Source organism: Ambystoma mexicanum, chromosome 6q (assembly GCF_040938575.1).
Source record: "Ambystoma mexicanum isolate Mex_15411 chromosome 6q, UKY_AmexF1_1, whole genome shotgun sequence".
NCBI lineage: Eukaryota > Metazoa > Chordata > Amphibia > Caudata > Ambystomatidae > Ambystoma > Ambystoma mexicanum.
Genome location: NC_090937.1, coordinates 1,175,932,744 through 1,175,955,282, shown reverse-complemented (window position 1 = coordinate 1,175,955,282; position 22,539 = coordinate 1,175,932,744). Strand labels below are relative to the sequence as shown.

Here is a 22,539-nt window from a genome sequence, read left to right as displayed (position 1 = left end):
GCAGGCATTACTCATTGGACATAAGCTCCAGAAAATACAGCGAGTTTGGGCAGGCAGTCCTCCGGAACTTGTTTATTTGTTTATTGGGCATTTGTAAGGTGCTTATACATCAAGGAAATAGTGTTTCAAAGCACTCGCAGGGCAAAGGGAAGGGAATAAGGGGGACATCAAGACAATGGAATACAGCAATACAGAAAAGAAGCGGTCCTACTAGGCCTTGTGAACATTTGAATCATGCAAGTGCAAAGAGAGAGAAGGGACAGGGGAAAGGGGTAAGTTCTAGAGGATCCAAAAGGGGTGTAGTGCCAGGGAGGTATTTGCAAGGCAACAAGTAAGTGCAACAGCCTGTTGCTAAGGCAACAAGTGAGTGCCAGGCAGTGAGCACTGGATGGAAGAGGGGACACCAGCCCATCAATAAGTGCAGGCTTGTGGGGCATCACAGGCCGAGTGGTGCCCGAAGGCAAGTGCGCGGGGAGGGTGGGTGCTGCGGATGATCGAACAGAAGACCAGGATCCAAAAGGACACATAAGGTCCCAGGCCCCCAATCACAGCTGCTGTAGGGTTACGCAACAGGAGGGAGAGCGGAAAGGCGGAGGACAAGAGGAAAGTCTTGAGGTGCTTGCGGAACTTGAGAAGATCCGGCTTAAGACGGAGAAAAGGGGGAGGCTGTTCCAGAGAAGGGAGCCAGCTGAGGTGAGGAAACAGCCGCCCACTCTCTGCTTGGAGAAGCGCTTGACAAGCAGAGAGTTTGAGCCGGAGAATCAGAGGGAACTGGAAGGAGAGTATTTGGTGAGTGCAAGTTGCAGATAGCGTCATCCCTGGCCCCAGACAGTATTATGGATGATGCAGATGGATTTAAATTTGATCCTTGCAGCAACCGGGAGCCAGTGGAGAGATTTTAGGGCTGGTGAGATACGGTCCATGGGCTTAAGGCTAAGGATAAGTCTTGCAGCCCTATTCTGGAAGAGCTGGAGGGGGCGGTTAGAAGAAGAAGGTAGATTAAGGAAGAGGCTGTTGCAATAGTCCAGCCTGGAGAGTACCAGAGCTCTGGTGACATTGAGCTTCTGGGGGAAAGTCAGGAAAGTGTTTTGTTCACCACCCAGATCTGTTTGCTTTGTTGGAAACACCCATAAGGAGGGAGGAAAGGGAACAGGATGTATCCGTAATATGTTACTCACCATAGTGACTATTGTACTGATAGTCCTTAGTCCCCTTTCCTCCATACGTCCCACCCACCTTCCCCCGCTAGTAGGCCAGGGCTAAAATGTGTCAGTAGAGCCAGGTTTACCAGCGTCCTATGTTTCGGATAGTATAGCCAGGGACTGTTTGCTGTGCCGCGGTCCAAGTCTCTCTGGAATCTGCCTTGTCTGCGCCTCGCTTCCACTGGACTCGCTGGATCGGATTTCCTCGCTTGTTGCTGGCGGGCTGCCGCTCGCGCTGGAGGAAGTCCTTTGCAGCAACACCATCCTGCCTGACCTTAGCCCTGATTGAACACAGGTGATTGGAGGACTGCCTTTCCCCAACTCAAACTTCTCAAACTTTTGCTCGTGCGAGTGTGCCCAACTCAATCTTTTGTTCGTGCGAGTGTCTCGTGCTATTGTGCTCGTCCTCACATACACTATTGAACTGTTTTCATATCAGCTTTGTTAGAATTCTGATTTTTTTTTTTGTTTCCTTCTCTTTTTTTTTTAGGTGCTCCGCCTTCCCCCTCCTTCTGCTTTGGTAACGCCTCCCGCGTCACTACATAAGAACTAAGACCCAGCGCACCCGCGCCGCGCACCGCAAAGCACTGCAAAGGACTGTTTGCTGTTCGCGGTGCGCGGCGCGTGATGTCTGGTAATCTCTGTGGTGTATGTAGGTGGCAATGTTATCTCTTCCAATTTCAACATTGGTTATTTGATTCTTTTTTTGTGCACATTTGTATTTGAAAACATTGCTAGCATGTATATGTGAGAAGGACTCACTGCCCTACGCCATTTACTGTGCTATCCTTTATGGATACCTCATCTCTCATTCTAAGGAACGGGAAAAGATTGAAAGAATCCATCAAAAAACGTCTGTTTAATAAATCACTGAGAACAAAAATGGAGCTCTCTCAATCTTCTGATGAAGGACAGCCTTCTTCTTGCCCCATTCCCCCGCAAATAAGTTCCATCTCAAACATTGACGACTCTGTGGTGCAACAGTGTCCCACTGATACTCACCAAGAACCTCCTTCCCTAGTTTCTATAATAGAATCAAATACTAATACTTTATTTTCATTGAAAGCGGCTAATGATTTGGACATCAATTTTGATATGTTTCCCGAGGTTTCTGAAAAAATGTCCTTCCCAATTTCTGATACCTCGATGCTCGCTCCAGTGGTTATTGCCGCACTGGAAAGACGTATTAGCCTTTCCCTAGGCCCTTCCACCCCAGCAGCGGCATCCCGTGGTATGCGTGAACAAGTCCACTTTAATCCCACTCCATTTGTTCCTTCTCATTCGCATGTCCTTCCTGCCACATCACCGAAACCTATAACTGATTTTTTTGCACTATGCAATTTAGATAGCTCCCTAACTACAGATTTTGATCCTTTGAAGAAACTTCTCCCTGATGATCCCCCAAACCTAGACACTTCCAATAAACACTTGCCCCAAGAGTCGCTTGCTCACTCTTTTGCATTACATCCCCAATTATCACCCATTCCTCAAGCAGAGAATTCTTCACAGCTCTTGGAACACGAATTACATTAATTCCCAGTTCTCACCCGTATATTAAACTTACTAGATAAGGGCCATGAACTGACTCATCTTCACCTAAAAGACATTAAAGATGCAATCATGACTAATTCTCTTCAACTTTCCAAAATTGAAGGATTCATGCTTGCTCAGGAAGCTTGTCATTCTTTTCATAGCAACTGCGCTGAACGCAGTGTAGAGCTTGTAAGGAAGAATTTTCAGTCCACCAATTCAAACATAGCTCAATCTTCTCAAAGTACTCAAACCTCTGATACAACCTTTTTATTAAAAGGTAGACCGACTTCATTTGCAAATGTTGTCACTTCAACACTCAATCCTGCCTTGGCTGCGACAGCGGCTTCACATATCGATTTAACCGAAGTGGCCCAATTGCAACATGAAAGAATTCGACAAATTGAACAGCTACTCTTTAATTCTCAGTTATTTTCTAGTGATCTGTTCAAAACTACAAATCCAGAACAGACAAACATTCCTTTCGAAACTTCATTGCATAGTCCCACAGCTCTCACTAATTTTATTGATGAAGAGGAGTCTAGGGAGAAGCTCGAAATTACTGAAACCTCTCCGAAGTTACATCATACCTCTCGCAGAATGAAAAGATCTTATCAAAGAGCTCTAAAACGCAGAAATAAATCCAAGGCCTTTAAAGCTCCCTTGGTCAATGATAACAAGGCCACTACTCTTATACAATCTTTAGACGACATCCAAATCATTCCTGATGTCCCCACTACCTCCTCTTCATTGGGCATCGAAGAACTTCAATTTAATGTCTGTCAATTAAATGAAGAAAGTCTATGTGCACTTCAGTTAAATTGTACTAAAAAATCTTGCAAAGGAGCGGAAAAAAAAGTCGCTTGTGCTCCCTCTCTCCCTCCTATTGCTGAGGTGATATCCAATAATAAAAATGATGTATTACTGCCCACAAGTACCGATTGCCATACTACCGGTACCTCATTGCTACAGGCAAATGTTAATTCATTTTTTCCCTCAGTGGAGAACAAAAAAACCTCTACAACCTCAATTTAAATATTTCTACAAAAGCAAGCACTTCATTGATTCCCCCAGAGTCCACGTGTGCACAGGTGTTGATTCACCAAGCCTCTTCCTCCTTGGCTCCTTCTGCATTGAATACTTCGTCTATGCACATCCTTGCATCTCCTGTATCAACCCCACGCATAGCCTCTCAACTATCCAACCCTCCCAAGGTGATGATTTATTCTAACTGTTCTTCTTCTTTGGAATCTTCCTCAACTACTGTTTCACCACCAGTGATGTCCTGTCACAATCATGGAGAAGCAAAGAATGTGGCCCCTACACCTCCCTTTCCACATTCCTCTTCCACCGCATGTGTAATAGATAGGGAGCTTTGTTCTTTCAATGATATTCCTGAGGAAACTCAAACTATGATCGGATGGTCAAGTAATTCTCAAATAAATGGACTAGTGTCTATCAATCGTTCATTTTTGATGAATGCTCTTTATAAAATTCCTGCCCTGCGTAGTTTGGTTTCCCAGGATGTTGAATGGATAAAGCTCCCTCCGATCAACAACAAAAGGATGTTGTGTAAGGTTTTGTCACCAATCATTGCAAAAGTCATCTGGGAACACAAGGTGGATCTTGTTTTTCTGGGGCTTGAATTGCAAGCCTTTCCTTCACTTGAAAAGGCGATGCAATTCCTTGAATTTAATCCTCCACCGCCACCCAAAATCAATGCTACAGCTGATAATGTCGCATCCTTTGCCTTAGAAAATGAAAAAATTCTCTCAAACTTAGCTCTTTTGACATCTGCTCTAAATGGTCTTTTAGGAATCTTGCCCTCAGGAACACTATCTGATGCAGCTGTGTCTTCTAACCCCCCATCTATTTCAAAATCCTAATGTAAACATTTCCTTATTCAATCTTGGAATTGTTGTGGTTTTAAGAATTTGCAAACATGGTATAACCACAGGAATTTTGATGAGCTACCTTCTCTTTTTTTTTTTACAAGAAACAATGCAATGTTATGATTTTCAATTTGATGGATTTACTGCTGTACACAATGTTGCTTTTCTTCCCCCGGCTGGTCGCCCCAGTGGGGGACTCACTTTGCTACTTAACAATAAGCTTCTCTTTACGATAATTCAAATTATTACCAACCAACTGTGTCTAGCCACTATTATTGATATTAATCTTTCAGTGAAGACAAGAATTATGCTAGTAACATTGTATTGGAATCCTAAATCTCTCTGCTTAGACTATGCTCTTCATATTCTGAATGCTATGCTGGTGGACGCTTTTTGTGTCTACCCAGACATCATGATCATCATCTGTGGTGACTTTAATGCATTCTTATATGAACCTTTGAACCCTGCTTCACTTAACATGTCATCCCACTACTTTAAGAACGCCTGTGCAAATGGTAAAAGATGGGTGCAATTTCTCTCACACTGGGATCTCGTTGTACTACAACCTCATTGTCAAGCATCCTTCTTTACATGGCGGAGGGGTAACTGTCATTCTTCCATTGACTATATAGTTGTATCTAACCATCTCTCAGGTTTGTCCTCTCCTATTAACACGAACTTCCCTTCGTATGGTGACCACGCTATACTATCAACTACTTTGTCTGTTGAATCAGCGTCTTTTGATAGATCCCAAATGTTAACTTTAATCCATGGTGACCGCCATCTTCTTTCAATTAGATGGAACACTTCAACTTGCCGCCAAATAACCTTTTTGGTAAATCGTGATTGGTGGCCCCTTTCCAGGGATGATGATCGCAATGCTCAGACTATAATAGCCTGGAATCTTAACATGATAAAATTACACTTAATTACCATTGCAAACTCCTCGGTAAAACATCAAAATGCAAGTAATGCTGATAGTCTTTTAGCATACCGCTTAGGCAAACTCAAGCATGAAAGAAACATATCATTAAGAACTCTAAAAAAACAACCCGCCTCTATGGGTAGTATTAGCTATATAGGTGCTAAAAAAGCTCTATTAAGGAGCCACAAAAACAGAATGAAGGCTGTGCGTTTTTCTCATCACTTAACTGGGAATCAAAATATGGTGAGACTAATTTGTAATAAAAATATCAGGGACATATGGAAAATTCTTAGGGGTGCTAACAATTATATTCAACCCTCTTTTGAAACCGCCATGGATGGCAACTCTTGGGCTGTATTCTTTAAACAAAAATATCTTTTACCAAGTTGCTTTAAAGAAGTTTATATTAAGGTGTTACTTTCACAGATTCCTCTGCTTTGTCCTTGGTCTTTAGAAGATGTCCTCTTTGCTATATCTAAATTGAAAAACTCAAATGTGCAGGCCCTGATGGTCTCCCACCCTGTGTCATCAAGGATGACCCGCTATTCTGGGCTGCTACCCTTCTTAGGATTTTACAATCTATCTTTGTCGCAAAAAGGCTTCCAGCCTCATGGACTTCTTCCATTATTATCCCCTTACATAAGAAAGGGCCGTTGAACAATCCTTTAACTTTTAGGCCCATAGCATTGATTGATGTCGCAGCTAAGGTTTTCGCATTACTTCTTTTACAAGATGTTGAAAAACATATTGTAGAAAATCGTATATTAAATAAAGCACAGACAGGATTCAGAAAAAATCTGGGAACCCAATTAAATGCTCATCTTACTGCGGGGGTACTTAATTCCTTTACTGGACCAATCTTTATCGCTTCTTTAGACCTGTCGTCCGCATTTTACTGCGTTATTCGCAGTAAACTCTGGGAAAAAATGTTAAAACTAAAATTCCCGACTTCTCTAGTTGCACTTATAGCTTGCTGCACTACCAGACCTCCTTCAGAGTTCGAATTTCCAATAATGGCCTACTGACTGAGGCTATCCCTACATCAATTGGTGTGAAACAAGGTTGTAACCTCGCGGCAGTACTTTTCAACCTCTACCTGTCGGATATTGAAGACCTCTGGGATTCTCCACTAATTAACGCGGTTCGACTTGGCAAGCTCAAACTCTCATGGCTAGCATATGCGGACGAGGTGCTACTTTTTGATAGCACACACTCAGGTCTCCAGAAAAAACTCGAAATCTTCTATCAATTCTGTGTAGTAAACAACCTCACAATACATTTTGCTAAATCCAACATCCTAGTTCTATCCTCTAAGAAAAAGGTGCGCAAATTTTGTTGGCATATCAATCAAAATCGTATACAAATTGTTGACCAGACTATTTATCTTGGTTACAATCTCGCCAATAATTCCTCTGCTTCCTTTTGGCATAAAGCTTTATGTGGAAAAATCATACCTTTGCAGAATCAAATGAAAATAATTTTTCAAAATATTGTAGGTTTTCCTTGGTACCTTTGCTGGAATTCTATTCCAAGAAAGTGCAAGCAATTATTTTATATGGTCTTGATATCTGTCTCTTAGATCTATCCACTTTTTTGAATAAACTTCAAGCGAAATTATGGAAGGCAACTTTGGGATTACCTGCATATCTTCCCAATGCTATCCTTCATCACGAATTAGGCCTCAATTCGCTGTCTGCACGGTATAATTGGCGTATTCTTAAAATCTTTGCCAAGATGAATTTTCCAATTGAAAATTCATTATATGAAGACCTCTATTTCATGTTACATACTTTACATCCAAGGTCGATAAAGAATTTTCAAAAGCGTATATTCTCGATTCTTTCTGGAATAAATGTTGCCCCTCAAGATCTAGAGCATCAATTAATCACTGCACACAAACGTCTTTTTTGGAATGATTGGGCAAATTCCTGTGATCAAATTGCATCTTATTCTTCATTCTCTGAATATGCTTCCTTTAGACACAATCAAGTTCCACGCCTACCTTATCTTTTGCTATGCCCAAGTGCGGAAATTCGAATGCAATATATGCGCTTTCGTTTAGATCTTTTTCATACTAAGGTACGCACACAACATTGGGTAAAAGATGCTAAGAGCATGGAAAATTCTTTGTGCAGATTCTGTAAAGATATGAATATCCCTGAAACCTTAAAACATCTATTTCTTATATGTCCTTTCTTTGAAACAGCTAGAATGTCTAACTTCTATGCTTTCACCTACACACATTCACAAGTTGGGAGAGAATTAATATGGTCTCGCTGCATGTGGGGATCTTGTAATTCCATCATTCTTGCAACTGTTCGTCTAGTGAAAATTATTGATTCAGCTTTAAATTCGTTTAATGTGATTTAAAGTTTATAAGTCGATATATTTACTTTTCATTCTAATTTACATGCTATAACTTCTATGTTAGTAAATCTTGTAATGAAATCGAATTCATTATTCTTTCTGTATAGCCTTCATTTTTTGTAGCTACATGTTGCAAGGATAGCTATTATATTTACTTGTTTTTTTTTTTTAACATTTGTAACTATGAAAGTTCCTTTATATAATGTTGTAAAGTAATGAATTGTATAAGTATTGTATTGATATTTTGTAAAGATGTGTTTGCATCAAAAACAAAATTTTAATTAAAAAAAAAAAAAAGCCAGGGCTATACTAAATCCTTTGAGTTTAAAGGAGAAGCTGATATTTTTCGCTGCCAAAGGTTCCGGTAAGATAAGTGAACTAAGGACTATATATGTATGAATGTAGTCCCTACAGCGAGTAACTTCTATTTGTCTGCAAAAGGTTGGGGACCCCTGCTGTTACCTAAAGGAAAGAAGAAAGCTACTGATTTTAGGTACCTTACAAGGTATTAAACTGGAAATATCAACGGACTTCAAACTAAGGGGGGTGGTGTGAGCATGGGGCTGAGATGGTAGGATGGTTGGATGTGATTGTACCATTATAAAAGTTGAATAGGGGCATTGCAGATGAAATGTTCCTTATTTACTATAAAATATTTTTTTAAGCTTAGACGCAGAAGAAATGTGGCAACTATAGTAAACTTGTCTTGCCTCCCTAATATGAAGAGGTAGTACGCTAATGAACATTTGAAACATGTACTATCAAGCAATGTATGGTTCTGCACAAGATCCTCTCTAGATCTGTCACCTGATATAGTCTGTATCTTGGTTGTTTGGGAACAATGGGGACCAATGGTACAATCGAAGAGTTTCCAACAGGTTTAAGTGGTTTGAGCTGATAGGCTGCACTAGTGAGTCAGTTAATCTAAGATTCAGCATAGAATCTGGTTCGGATTTAACTAGCACCCGTGTTTATGGATTCTTGAAAATGTGTGCACCCTAAGCCAACTGAAGGGCAGTGCTGTTGTGCAGCAGAATGACATACATGGTTTATCGCCTAGCTCCGCCCTGACAGGCCGTTGGCAAGGCCATATCGAGCCCCCAGACTGCAAACCACCGCAGTTTGGAGCAGGGAGCAACGCGGAAACTTCAGGGATGACATCCGATCGCCAGCAGGAGAGTGGCAACTGCAGCCCTGGGGTGTAATCACTGCTGCACGAAAAGCGCCCGTGGCAAGGAAATGGCGGCCATTACCACCGATTAAAGAGGGGGGAGGTTCGCACCGGCACCCTCGGGGGAAGAGGAGGGTAAAGCCTGATCTTGGAGGACGTTCTCGGGCCCCTCGCTCTGCAACCTGATCGGGGGCTGCCCGGGTGCACTGGAGATCCGGGTGGGTGTGGCAGAAAGGAACGGCGGGTTCCCGCCAACCGACATCGGAAAAGACCTGTGGGGAGCAGCACGAAGGGCAGACCGGTAGTAGAGGGAGGCAGCCGGGTCCGACCAGCGACCTCTCACATGCAGCAGGGGTATGGGGGAGACCCCATGCTGCTGCAATTCCAGGAGGTGCTGGAGGCCCCCCCCCCCCAATCACAAATCAACTGGCTTAATAAAGGCAGAGGGCAGAGAGACGCTGGGAGTGCACGGGAGGAGGGAAGGAACTGGCCAGAGAAGCCCCCCACCCCCGCTGGGGCAACAGAACAAAACAGCGAGGAAAGCTGCCCCGATTTATGATCTGGCGCACCCTTCGCCCAACTACAGGCCACAACACAAGCTGCATCCAGAATAACAGACAGAACAGGTGACCAAAACCACGGCAAAGCATCTGCACCTAATTCTACTGCAAGCCCTCAGTGACCCGTTTGGTCCAGAATCCAGCCCCCGGCCAGAAAATATAAACAACCTGTACTGCATTCTATCGGTGAGAGGTCTCAAACTGGGAAAGCAACGTATACGAAATAGGCACTGCCTGCACCAGGCCCACCCAGTGGCGAAAGGAGGTCCCCCCGGAGAGCAGTTGGCAGGTTCACACCAGAGGGGAGGACCTGACCAGCACACATACAGCGTAACCAGGAGCCCACAGCCACAAGTTAGACAGGCTAGCGTGGGAGCAGGTGATGGAGAGAGCAGACATTGCAGGTGAGCAGGGGCGAAATTACAGAAGCCTGAGAGCTACATAGCCAGAACAATACTTGTGGACAGTGAACATCAGGTGACATAGCTAAAGAAAAGACTAGGAAGTCCAACCTGCAGGCCAAAATGGCCGCCTATAAGGTCACCCCCATGGGGGCAGTGAAGGATGAGGGGGAAGGCAAAGTGATCACGCAGGAGGAAGGCCAATCGTCCCCCTCATCCCAGGACAACATAAGGGGAAACCCAGTGTCGAAAGTGAACTGGAGCTGAAGATGGACAGTATCGGGGAAGAGGTCACTCTCCTGCAGCAATATATGTGCCACATGGCGGTAAGAAAAGGCGAAGCCAAGGAAAGATTATCTGAAGTGGAAGACACAATGGGCCCGGTCCAAATGGATATAACAGAGCTCAAGAATAGAACAGCGAGCTTAGAGTCGAGGGCGGAGGAGGCAGAGGGGCGGGCCCACCCCAAACAATATTCAGATAGTGGGCCTTCCCGAGAGAAGTGAAGGGCCCTCAATGCAACTATACCTGAAAAATTGGCTAAAGCGCTGGATGGAGCCGCACGGGCTGTTGCACGTCTTCTCAGTGGAGATGGGCCGACCGGATCCCTAGCAGCAGGGGCCCGCCCAGAATGCAAACCAGACACATTATTGCCAGGCTCCTTAACTACAGGGACCGGGACACCAGTCTCCAGTTGGCTCGGAAGAACGGCCCCATCCAGGTAAACGAGGCAAAGGTGTTCCCTGACTTTACTAGGTCCGTTCAGAAGGCGAGACAGTAATTCAACATAATGAAGAGGATGCTACATCCTTGCGGACTAAGAATATGCCATGCTTTTCCGTGCCACTCTGAGAATAGTGGGTCCTAAGGGGACGCAGTTCTTCACAGACCCGACAGAGGCATGGGACTGGTTGGACAGAGAAGGTTGGCCCACCGGAGGACCAAGGTGCAGGGGGGGAGAAATCCCCCCTCAGAATAAGAATGCCCGGAGTGTCCTGGCCAACATAGATGCTCGGAGGAACGAAGTGGTAATGAAACAGGAAAATTTGCCCTGGCAGAAGAAAATGCAGGCATAGGATTGTGCCAGAGCGGAGCGGGCCCCAGGTTTTGCACAGCCTCTCTCCTTGACGTGCATGTAGGGGGAATTTGCACGTTAAGGTTGGTTAACAGTTTGGTTTAAGGGGGACGACATATGCTTCAGGTTTGGGGAAAGCGTAGGGTAGGAGGGGCTATAAAAGGGTTTGGTTCAGGGGGTCGATTGGGGAGTTAAGGTACAGCCAGAGGCAGACAGAAATGAGTGCTGCGATGGGGGGGGCGGCATGGGGGTCACCACCCAGATTAGCCTCGTATGGGGGACTTAACAGGGGGAGCCGGTAGAGAGGCTCCTCAGCTGACTTGAATATCATAGAACGTCAATGGGCTATTAGACTAAATCAAGCGTGCGCTGGTCCCCAACATACATACAGCACACCAAACAGACATAGTGTTCATGCAGGAAACACCTACTGGGGTTGTACTGTGCTTTTCTGGGACGTTCCAAGTCGGCAGTGGTGGAACATGCTGGGTCCAGAGGGTAGCTGTACTGGTGAGTTCATTCCTCCCCTTGTTGGTAGAGAAGGTGGTGCGGGACAAGGGCGGGAGGTACCGGATGGTCACAGGGTCACTGCAGGGGGAGTCAGTATGCTTAGTCTCGGAGTACGTGCCCTCCCGCCTTCCCTGCAGGCTGACACATATAAATGCGTGCAATCCTTGATGCCAACGCACGCTGGAACTCATCTGAGTGGGACAGGTCACCACACACGCGGGACTGGGTAGACCCCACACAGAGCTTCACACCTTCGTAGAAACACTGTGGCTACGGGATGCTTGACGGGAGTTACATCGGGCAACAAGGGGGTTTTCTTCCTACTCGAATGCACTTAACTCTTTCTTGAGAATTGATTACCTCTTGGTACCAGCCACCAATGGTTCTCAAGGCCACCTTTCTGCCATGGGGCATCCCGGGCCATTCCCTGCTGATGGTCACAATGTAGGCAAGGGAACTGACCCCAGGGGAGTTGTAGACTAAATGCATATCACTTATGCAATCCAGAAATTGCAGAGCAGATTGCTCAGGCATCTGAGGACTAATACACATACAACAAGGGATCGGGGGATAGCCTCCTGATACTCTGGGAGGCCTATACGGTGGTGATGTGGGGGGAGATCTCTTCGGTCGGTGGTGGGGCACCATAAGTGGCTCAGGAGGCTCCAGATAGCGGAATGGGAGGACAAGGTGGCCAAGGCTGAGGCTGCCCATGTGGGAACACCCCACGGAGGAGAGTAGGAGGGTCATGCTCAGGAGCACCCTTCGACTCCGTACACTGGCGAGGGAGGAAGCTAGGGTGGCCTAATGGGACAGGAAAGCCAGACTGTCTGAAATAGGGGACAAATGCAGAATGATGCAAGCTTGTTTGGAGAGGAAAGACAAAGGGAACAGATGGGTCAGAGAAATGTAGGACAATGCAGGGAACATTCTAATGCTAGCGGCGGACATAGCAGAGGCTTTTGCAAGGTTTTACCAGACCCTGTACGGGGAACGAGATGGGAAAGGGGAGGAGGAAACAGTGGCCTACTTCGAGGCCATCAGCCTGCCCTCAATGGGGGAAACAGAGAGGGCGGCCCTGGAGGTGGAACCAACAGAGGAGATGCAGCTCGCTATCGTATAGTTGCAAACAGGCAAGACCCCAGGACCAAACGGTTTCCCTGTAGAATTTTGGAAGGCAGCAAGTCAAAAAGTCAGAGGGTGCCATGCTGGGGGTAGCTGAGAGGAGGGCCAGCTGCCAGAGGAACTGTGCCAGGCCACTATAGTGGTAGTCCACAATAGAGGGAAAACCCCAGAGAACTGTGGGGCCTACAGGCCCATCTCCCTACTTAACAGAGAATCCCAAATTCTGGCTAAAGTGCTGGTCAATAGTCTCTTGAGAGTCCTTAGCAAATTAATCCATAGCGACCAATGTGGCTTCCTACCAGGAAGGGCCATGAGGAGTGCTGGGGAGCATTCTCATAACTGGCTGATTTCCCTTACCTAATGAGTCCCTCAGCAGCTTTGCTGGATTTCTAGGGTTTATTTTTTTCACATGGTAAGAGTGTGAGCCTTTTTCCCACTCTTACATGTGTTTTGCTGTGTGTGTTTCTACTTTCTGTGTGATCTTGGGCAATGGAGCCTCACCTACTCCATGGCATCATATTTTTCATGTGTTACACAGTTACTTCAGTGCAGTGCCACAGGGTTATCTTTGAGACTTCCCACTGACTCCATTTTCTGGAGCTGACTACTGTCCCCCAGAAAAGATAAAGTTGCCATTAACTTTATTTAGTCACTTTACCACAGACCCAGTACACCCCATTTTACATGGAGTATTGGAAAGGGTTAAATCTTATCCCATTTTGTCTGTGTCTCTTGGAGCATTGTTTCGCTCCCTTTACATCAAGACTTAGCTGGTGGCAGTGGTAACTACCCTATTTTTTATACCGCGGTTATCTTAAATAACCATGGTATTGTTTTAGGCTATTATATTAGTCTCAAACATAAACGCGCTTGACCATATATATTTTATTACGGTTCCGGCTGAGTTTATTTGCCATTTCTTTTTGTAAATGTCTTTCTCGTGTTTTTCTCTGTAAAAGCAGGTCTCTCGGACTGGAAGAGCAGAGTCGCCACTGGAACGAAAGAACCAATGAGGAGCTGACAGAAGAGGACCCCTACAACGACTGAACCGCCCGGTGAAGCCCTGCTGCTGGTCCGAATCTTCAGAATCTGACAACAGTAAAGATTCTCCAGGAATCTTCTTCCCTTGAGCTGGTGGGACCAACCAGTTCGCCCAAACTTCAAGCCAGGACCCCTCCTCTGGTCGAATTCGCTGTACAGAGCTACAGTGGGCCGGATAGCCAGGAAGGTCGGAGCCTGCTTGGGTTTTAAGGAGCGCCCCTTTTATTCATTGCTTTGCTCTGCTGCTGATTTCTTCCCTGGGTAGGGCAGGACCCTCCAGTCTTCCTACTTCTTGTCAGCCCAACAGTCGCTTCAGGGACCATGAACCTGCAGGAACTACCAGGAACGTCCGCCTCAGCTACAGCTTTCTCTAAGGTACAGTGCAAATCCAGTTGTTCGTTTCGTTCAACCATGGTGAAAGTGTTTGAAATCTTTCTCCAATCCGAGGGCTTGTCCTTCTCTGCTCTTTGAACAAACTTTTCTGCCAACCAACCTCATCCGGAATACGTGGCACGAACTTTACCGCGAACTAACCTGATCCGTGTGATCTTGAGCAAAAGACTTTTGACCTAGTGACTTTGGCCCTAAGCCTTTTCTACCTGATTCTATCATTGTAGTTCCTTTTGCTCAATTGCCCTGAGTACTTACCTATTGGTGTGGTTCAATTTTTATTAACTTTGTCTTTCCCTCCCTTTTAAATTGCTGGAGTGCCATTTTTCTCCCAATGTATTTTGTGAGCTTAACTTGTCTGGAACTTATTGGGAGTTGTGTGGTGTATTAAAAGTGTGATTTTGAAAAAAACTGCTAAGAATAGTGAAATGTTATACAACTGAAAAGTAAAATAAATGTATATTCTTTTACTTGAAAACCTTGAGTCAGTGTTTGTTTGAATCATACTAATTGCTGTCCTTTGTGTAACTATTTGATACTGCTCACTTACTCTTGAGATAGGTCTGGCTGCTCAGCCACTGCTACCACTTTAACTGTGTAGTACAGGCTTGTACCAAAGGTGAATGTGTACTGTCACTTGTAGTCTTAATTGTGTGTGGTGTTCCCAAAAGGTACTTCATATAATTCTGCCTAACAAGTAGGAACCTCTGCAGAGCGCAGAACGCATAGGTATGAGGAATAGGCTGGAGGGGCTACACGCCTTGATGGCTTTAGATTCAGAAAAAGCCTTTGACTCAGTCTGATGGGTTTTCCTGTGGGCAGTACTATAGAAGATGGGCTTCAGCCCTAATTTCCGGAGCTGGGTGAAAATGTTGTACACAGGGCCTACGGCCAGAGCTAGGGTGAACGGGGTGATGTCCTGGGAATTCCCACTACAGCGAGGCACTAGGCGGGGTTCAACTTCCCCCTTACTGTTCCTTATTGCAGTGGAACCCCTGGCGGCCAATATCCGACCAGACCCTGGAGGTAGGGGATTCAGTTCGTCGGCAGATATGATATGATATGATGTGGCATTTATAACGCGCCTGTAAATAAGTGTTTCTAGGCATGACAAGACAAGGAGGGGGAAACAAGGGAGGACAAAATAACAATCTTACTAGGCCTTGCGTCATTCAGATCCCGCAAGTGTGAGGATGACGGAAGGGGAGAAGTGCCAGGGGTGATAGGAAGGGGGAAGTGCAGTTAACTCACAAGTGCAGCCAGCGGGTGGCTCATAAGCGCAGAGAGAAGGGACTGTAGGATTGCAGGTACAGACCCTTAAGTGCTCGGGAGCCCGGAGGCAGTGCAAGGGCAACTGGACATGTAGGAGCCTGGGCCCGAGTTCAGAGAGTGATCAGTGCACGGAGCAGTCAGGTGCATCAGCAGGTGAGAGGAAGAGAGAAAGCACAGAGGGACGACTGGATTTCCCTCTACATCGATGATATTCTCGTCTATTTGGGGGAACGCAGGTTATCGGGCCCTGCGGTAATGTAACTAATACAGGAGTTTGGGCACTTGGGATAAATCAGAATTGCTCCCGGTGAGTGGCGTGCAGGAGTCAGTACCACATGACTGTCCACTGGCAGTGGCTCAGGGGACGATCAAATCCCTGGGGATCTGCATAGGCCCGGCTGAACGCACCTTCCTCCAGAACAATCACACCCAGTACTGGCTAGAGCCAAGACAGATGCCCTGCATTGGAACACCCTCCCAGTATCGATGATGGGGCGAGCAGATTTATTCAAGATGCTGACTTTCCTGATGATTTTATCCGTCCTCTAGAATACACCTGTGAAGATCCCGGGCGAGATGTTCTGAACCATTGAGGGGATACAGAGAGAGGCAATATGGGGCAACAAAAAGCCAAGAGTGGCACTGACCACCCTTGTCAGGTCAGGTCTGGGAGGGAGCGATGGGGCTACCGGATGTCAGGAAATACTATTGGGCTTCACAGCTGGTGGCAGTGAACAAATGAGTATATGACGACTGGGGGGGCGGGGGCTTCACATATCCAGGTGGAGAAACATACTATGGGCAACTTCCCACTGACTCTTCTGCTTAATGGGCACCCACGGAGGGCTTTATTGCCGCTGCAGGGCATCCGCATGATGGAGGCATTGACTGCAGTCCTACAGGTGATAGGATGGGGGAGGGGTGACCAGAGAGGCATACATTTGAGGGGAACAAAGACTTCCCTTAAGTGAGAAAATTAGGCTATATACCCAGGTGGGCTGCAGCCGGAGTGCAACAAATGGAACTCATCATTGAAAATAAATAACTTACACACTGCTACACCATGCTTTGAGTCAAGAGGGCAGGGGGGAGTGGGACCTCCCTGAGCGATCCCCGCTGGAGGCTAACCTGTTAGATGGTAATCTGCCGGGGAAAGTGATCACCACAATATATCAGGCAATCAACAATTTCGCCGCCATTCCCATGAGCTATCTGAAGGAACACTGAGAAAACGATTTGGGTGCAATTGAGGAAGAGGACTGGGTGGGGGTGTTTGGTTCGACAAGGGAGACTGGGATTTCTAGTAAATTTAAGGTTGGTTCAATTTTATTGCACCCACAGGGTATACTTCACCAGGGCCAGGCTTCACAAGGTAGGGAGGGCGAAGGATCCCAACTGCCTAAGTCGCGGGGAGAGGTGGGCACTTTTCTCCACACTATATGTACTTGCCCCAGACTACGGCGGTGGTGGGGGAGGGTACAGGAATCGGTGGGGAAGCGATTACCAAACTGTCCAAGGTTCTGTGTGTTGCACATATGGAGGGAGACGAACTTCACCAGCAAGGAGCTATATTTGATAAGGACTGCATTGATGGTGGCCAAGAGGGACATTACCGGGAACTGGGGAAGTGGTATAGTCCTGAGGTTTCCAACCTGGCGGGAGGGAATAGACTATTGTAGTGACATGGAGCAACAGGTGTATAGAGACAGAGGGTGCCCCCGCAAACACAAGCAAATATGGGGGAAATGGCTGGAGATGAATGGATGAGGGGTGGAGGTGGCTGGCACTTAACACTGGAGGTGTGGGGGGGAGATGGGGAATGCTCTGGAAGTTATGTACCTATTTTCTTTGAAAACTCAATAAAAAAAGTTTTTAATAAAAAAAAAAAGACAACTGAAGTCGATTTTAGGCTGCTGTAAATATTGTTTTTATTACAACGGGCAAATCACTTGCTTAAGCTTATTGCTAGTGTCATAAAATATTGCCCTGTCTGGATCGGCTGGCATATGAAGGTCTATACAAATATTGTATTAACATATTTTCTGCTCTGCTTGGCTAAATATATTTGTATGGATTGAGATTAGTTTGTCTAAAATTCTGTAATTCCTCAAAATAGTTTCAGGAACATGATGAAGCTTGTTTAGCTGGTGTGGCTCGTATGTCCATACGCATGGGAGATATCCGGAGAGGTGTGAACCAGGCCATCAAGCACCCTAGCAGACTACTGAAAAAAGACTGTGGAGCCATTTTGGAGAGCATGAAGGTTTGCCTGCAGTTTTTTATTGACAAAATGTGTGACTGCAAGAGCAAATGAATATTTTAAGAAAGAAACCAAACAATTACAAAACAATAATTACATAATTCTTTCTTGCAGCAATTTTCAGAGGCAGCTCAGTTATATGAGAAGGGCCAATATTATGACAAGGCAGCGTCTGTATATATCCGCTGTAAAAATTGGTAAGTTGCTATGTCTTGGATAAGCAGGTTTTGTGTTTGTAGGAAGTACTAAAAAAACGCTCTTCTAGATTATGTGCTGGTTCAAACCTCTTAAATCAGTGCTCTGTCTGTGCTTTGGCAATGTTTTGGTTTGTATTATTCTTTCCCAGTAAGTGAAAGTTAAGCTGAACTTTCATACATATGCGGGTAGTCTTAAAGAGTTTGGCAAGACGATTCCTGAATGTACTGTTGTGGGATTTGTGGGACTAAAAAAGAAAGAAAGCAGTCCTCCCTTTCAATCACCACACACAATCTCACTGCTAAACTTGTCAGTGGTGGGGGTCGTGGCCAGCAGCCATGCTGTAAGGAAGCCTTTGCAGTGAGCTCCTGCTGGATCCAAGGCAATGATATGCCCTGTACATTAGAAATCCATGAAACGGCGCTGAATGCAACCAGGGACGTGGCCTGACGAGTGCGGAAGGCTCCTGAGGCAGCGCTTGTCATGGGGGTGCTAGGAGAATTGCAGATGGGAAGCTACATGTAGTGGAAGACCTGGAGGGAAAATGGCGGCGACCATCTAGGGATACAGCGGTGGCTGGGAGTACCGTTGGATCCGGTGCCAATAACGGGGTCGATTAGGGTGGCCAACTGTCCCGAAATTCGTGGGATTGTCCCGCAATTAGGGACTCCGTCCCGCCGTTTGCAGAGTGGCTGTGCGGGACGCAGGTTGTCCTGACTTTCGTCAGGACAACCTACCTCCAGCACAGCCACTCTGCAAACTGAAGTGGACATGGACACAGCACGGCGCTGCCGCCTGCTGCTTTCTTTTTCTGTGCAGCTCTGCAGCCCTGGCTCCTTTTGAGCCTGCAGGTCGATCTGTAACGCACTAACACCTGGCTTAATTGAAATGCTAATGCTTTGTTCCTGGGGTCGTGATGGTCATGTTTACAGTTAAAAAAACGTGACCATCACCACCCAAGGACAAACCATTTGCATTTCAATTAAGACAGGTGTTGAGAACCATTAAAAACATGTACATTTAAAAAGGGGCGAGTCAAACGTGAATGACGTTGTGACGTCATCACCGCCTTGTGGGCAAGTGTCCCGCGAAAGACTATCAAAGAGTTGGCCACCCTAGGGTCGATACGGAGACGTGCAGCCTCACCGGACCTGAAATAGCTATGCCAGCAACAGGGCCGATCTGGAGACGTGCGGCCTCACAAGGACCAGTGGTAGTGTGGGTCGCCGGCCGGTGTCTCTGGGGCACTGGATTGCCGGGGAGGCTTTGGCTTGGAGTGCCTTGAGACTGGGGCGCAGGGGGAGCCTGCACTTATGGGTGTATAATGTCTCTGTGAGACACATCGGAGGCGAGACTGCCTCGTTGGGGGTCTGTGAAGACGGGGAATGCTAGTTCGGCTGTCTTTCAAGGCTAGCAGTGGATAGCTGCTGGGTTTACGGTGGGCGCGGGGAGAGGAGGCAGTACTGCCCTTCCCCAACAGCAGCAGCGTGGAGCAGGTTGTTGACCGCTCAAGAGGCCGCAGGTGGGTGCTTGCTGCGAGCGTACCTGGGCTTAGCTGCCTTGGAGTGAGAGTGGACCTGCACAGCCGTGGACGCAGGCTTCTGCCAGCATTGAGCCTTCCCTGTATTCCAGTGGAGCGTGCACAGCCACCCCATGTGGGCTTGGAGGACTGGCCTAGGCTCTGATCGAGGGAGATGTAAAAGCAGTGTTTGGCCCTGAACATGGACCCGGCACCAGACTGCATCAGATGTGCAACAAACTAAATGCATTTTTCTTGCTTCTGGTGCTGAAACAAAAGGCCTGAGCTACTTGTCGTGGACTTGGGTTGTATAGCTGCAGGACAAAGTGAAAGATAGCAAATTGACTTATAGCAGACATATTGAAGGCTCTCTTCAACTCGCTTTACGGGATGTATATGGGCACATGGTTGGTCTATGGGCAACCCTGATCTATCCTCTGCAAAAGCCCCCCTGGATGAAGGCTAGTTGTTAGGGAGAATTCTCATTTCATGGCTGATTTCCCTTACCTAGTGAGTCCCTCAGCAGCTTTGCTGGATCTCTGGAGTTGTTTCTTTTCCACTTGGTAAGAGTGTGAGCTTTTCACCACTATTACTTGTATTTTGCTATGTGTTTTTACCTGTTTTTGTGATTGTGGGCTCTGGAGTACACCACTTCAGTAGCCCCCTCCTTTGTGTGTGTCACACAGCACCTTCTGTGCAGTGGCACAGGGTTGTCGTTTAGACTTCCCACCGACTCCATTTCTGAGGTGACTACTGTCCCCCAGAAAAGGGTAAAGTTACCATTAACTTTACTTAGTCAAAACTAACCACGGATCCAGTACACCCCATCTTACATGGAATACTGGAAGGGTTAACTCTTAACTCTTTTCATCTGTACCTCTTAGAGCATTGTTTCGCTCTTTTAACATTTAGACATGGCTGGTGGCAGTGGTATCTACCTTAAATTTCTACCGCGGTTATCTTATATAACCGTGGTAATATTGAAGGCTATTGTGTTAGCCTCAACCTTAAACCCGCTTGACCAAATCCTTTTTCGTTTGGCTCCGGTTTATTAGCCATTTCTTTTTGTTAAACTCCTTCTTGTGTTTTACTTTGCACGGCAAACTAGGTTTGCCTTCTTTGTTCACTGTCTTTTGGCAGGCTTTTACCTAGAAGCCCTCCTCAAGGCGCCTGGGTGTCTAGGTGGGCTGAATGTGAGGGAGGGGTGTAGTCACCCCCTGCACAGGGTATCCTAGGAAACCCAAGGCGCACTTTGTCATGATTGGCCAGGGTGGTTGTCCAGGTTGGACAACCCCCCTGCTGGGTGATTGACAGCCAGGCTGTGTGAATGGGGTTTTTCACATAAAAGGCAGGTCTCTTGGGCTAGAAGTCAGAGAGTCGCCACTGGAACTCAAGGAACCGAAGAGAAGCAGAGAGAACGACGGCTGCTGCAACTACCCCGTCCCGGTGAAGCCCTGCTGCAGTCCTGAGCTATCTTCCCTTCAAAGACTAAGAGGAGATCCAGTCCGGAGTCTTCTTCTCTTGAGCCTGGTGGGATTAACCAGCTCATCTTCCACAGCCAGAGGATCTTCTTCCTTGGTTGAAATCGCTGCACACAGCTGTAGTGGTCCGGATAGCCATTTGAAGAGCCTCTCCTGTTTTTAAGGAGCGCACCTTTTATTTGTTGTCGCTGCTGCCGGCTTCATCCCTGTGTGGTGCAGACCCCCTTCAGACGTCCTCCTTCACAACGAAGCTCCAGGAATCGTGGGTCTGCGGGAAACCAACAGGAACAACTGCCAGGGAACCAGCTGCATCATTGGAATAAGGTACTGTGTTCTGCTTGAGGAAACTGGGTGAACCCCTTTTCCTCATTTCCAAGGCTTGCCCTGGTCTTCCCTCCTTCTTATAACTTTTGCTTCCAAACATTGACAATATCGAAGTACTCTTGGCTACGTTGAATCGTGAACTATCTGACTGTGTGATCTTCGGCAACAGGCCCCTGGTGTCACTTGACCCTGGCTCCGGCCCTTTGACTTTTGAACTCTTGTCTATGAGTGTTTCTCGATTCTGTGTGCCTAACCAAAATATTGCCTGTGATTTTTGCCTCCACCTCCCTCTGGGTATCTCAGGTGCTAAGTGTGTTTTTGCCTCGGTAGCATTTCATGTCACGGATACGCGTTTAGTTAGTAGACCGAACTGTCAAAAAGTGATTGCAGTCGTATTTGCGGTAACGTGTTTTGTTCGTAACACCGGTTCATTCAAACAAAGGGTACTTACCTTGAGACATACTGTACAAAGTGAATTGGCTAGTTGTAATATATTTAACGTGTGGTTTTTGTTTAAGTTTGATAGAAGTGTTGTGTTTATAACGAATGGTTTAAAAATAAATGTACTTATATTTTTCTACCTGAAACCTTGGGTCAGTGTTTGCTTGAGTCACAGTAATTGTGGTCACTTTGTGCAATCTCTGCTGCTGCTCATATACTCTTGAGATAAGCCTGGCTGCTCCGCCACTGCTACCACTCTGACATAGTAGTCCAGACTTGAACCACAGGTAAAACTTGTATTGCCACCTGTAGTCTTAATTGTGTGAAGTGGTCCCTAAGGCCACTGCACAGGATTCTGCCTAACACTAGTGTAGTGACGCCCGTTGGCTGTACTGAAAGGCTTGGCGGCATGCGCTGGCGTGCACGATCGCTACAGGAATTGTGCACATCCGCACCCCTCTCTCCCCCCCGGGATGCCCTGCTTGGGAGGAGCTGCTGGCATTGTAGGCCGCAGCGGAAGAGGCAGCTCACGCACGAAGTAATGCATCATCTGGCGGGACCCCTGTAAGTTACAGATAAACCCAGCTGGCTAGGCTCTGCACTGGGAGTCTGGCAGACCACACAGAGAGCTTGAGACTGAGAGAGCAGTTGCTATTTGCTACTGCACCACACGGACATACTCCTGTTTACATGCCGGCCAAGCAGCACAAAGGGAAAACCAGGCAGACCAGGATGGACGCCTTTGCACGCAAGGGAGAGAGGGGCAGTGCGCCCCAGGAGGAGGGCTGCGCCACGCGGATGATCTCGCCTCCAGGTAAGCAGGTGTTGGAAAATCGAATACTAAACGCCATTGCAGTA

The 22,539-nt window shown here is 46.6% G+C and overlaps 1 protein-coding gene across 1 annotated transcript in view; it reads left to right on the top strand.

Moving 5' to 3' along the window:
• Positions 1-22,539, top strand: part of WDR19 (WD repeat domain 19) — a 2,828,275-nt gene that overhangs the window by 1,789,697 nt on the left and 1,016,039 nt on the right. The window contains exons 22-23 of the mRNA XM_069631788.1: positions 17,578-17,724; positions 17,836-17,918. Coding sequence (XP_069487889.1) covers positions 17,578-17,724; positions 17,836-17,918 — 230 coding nt within the window. The remainder of the gene's footprint in view (positions 1-17,577; positions 17,725-17,835; positions 17,919-22,539) is intronic.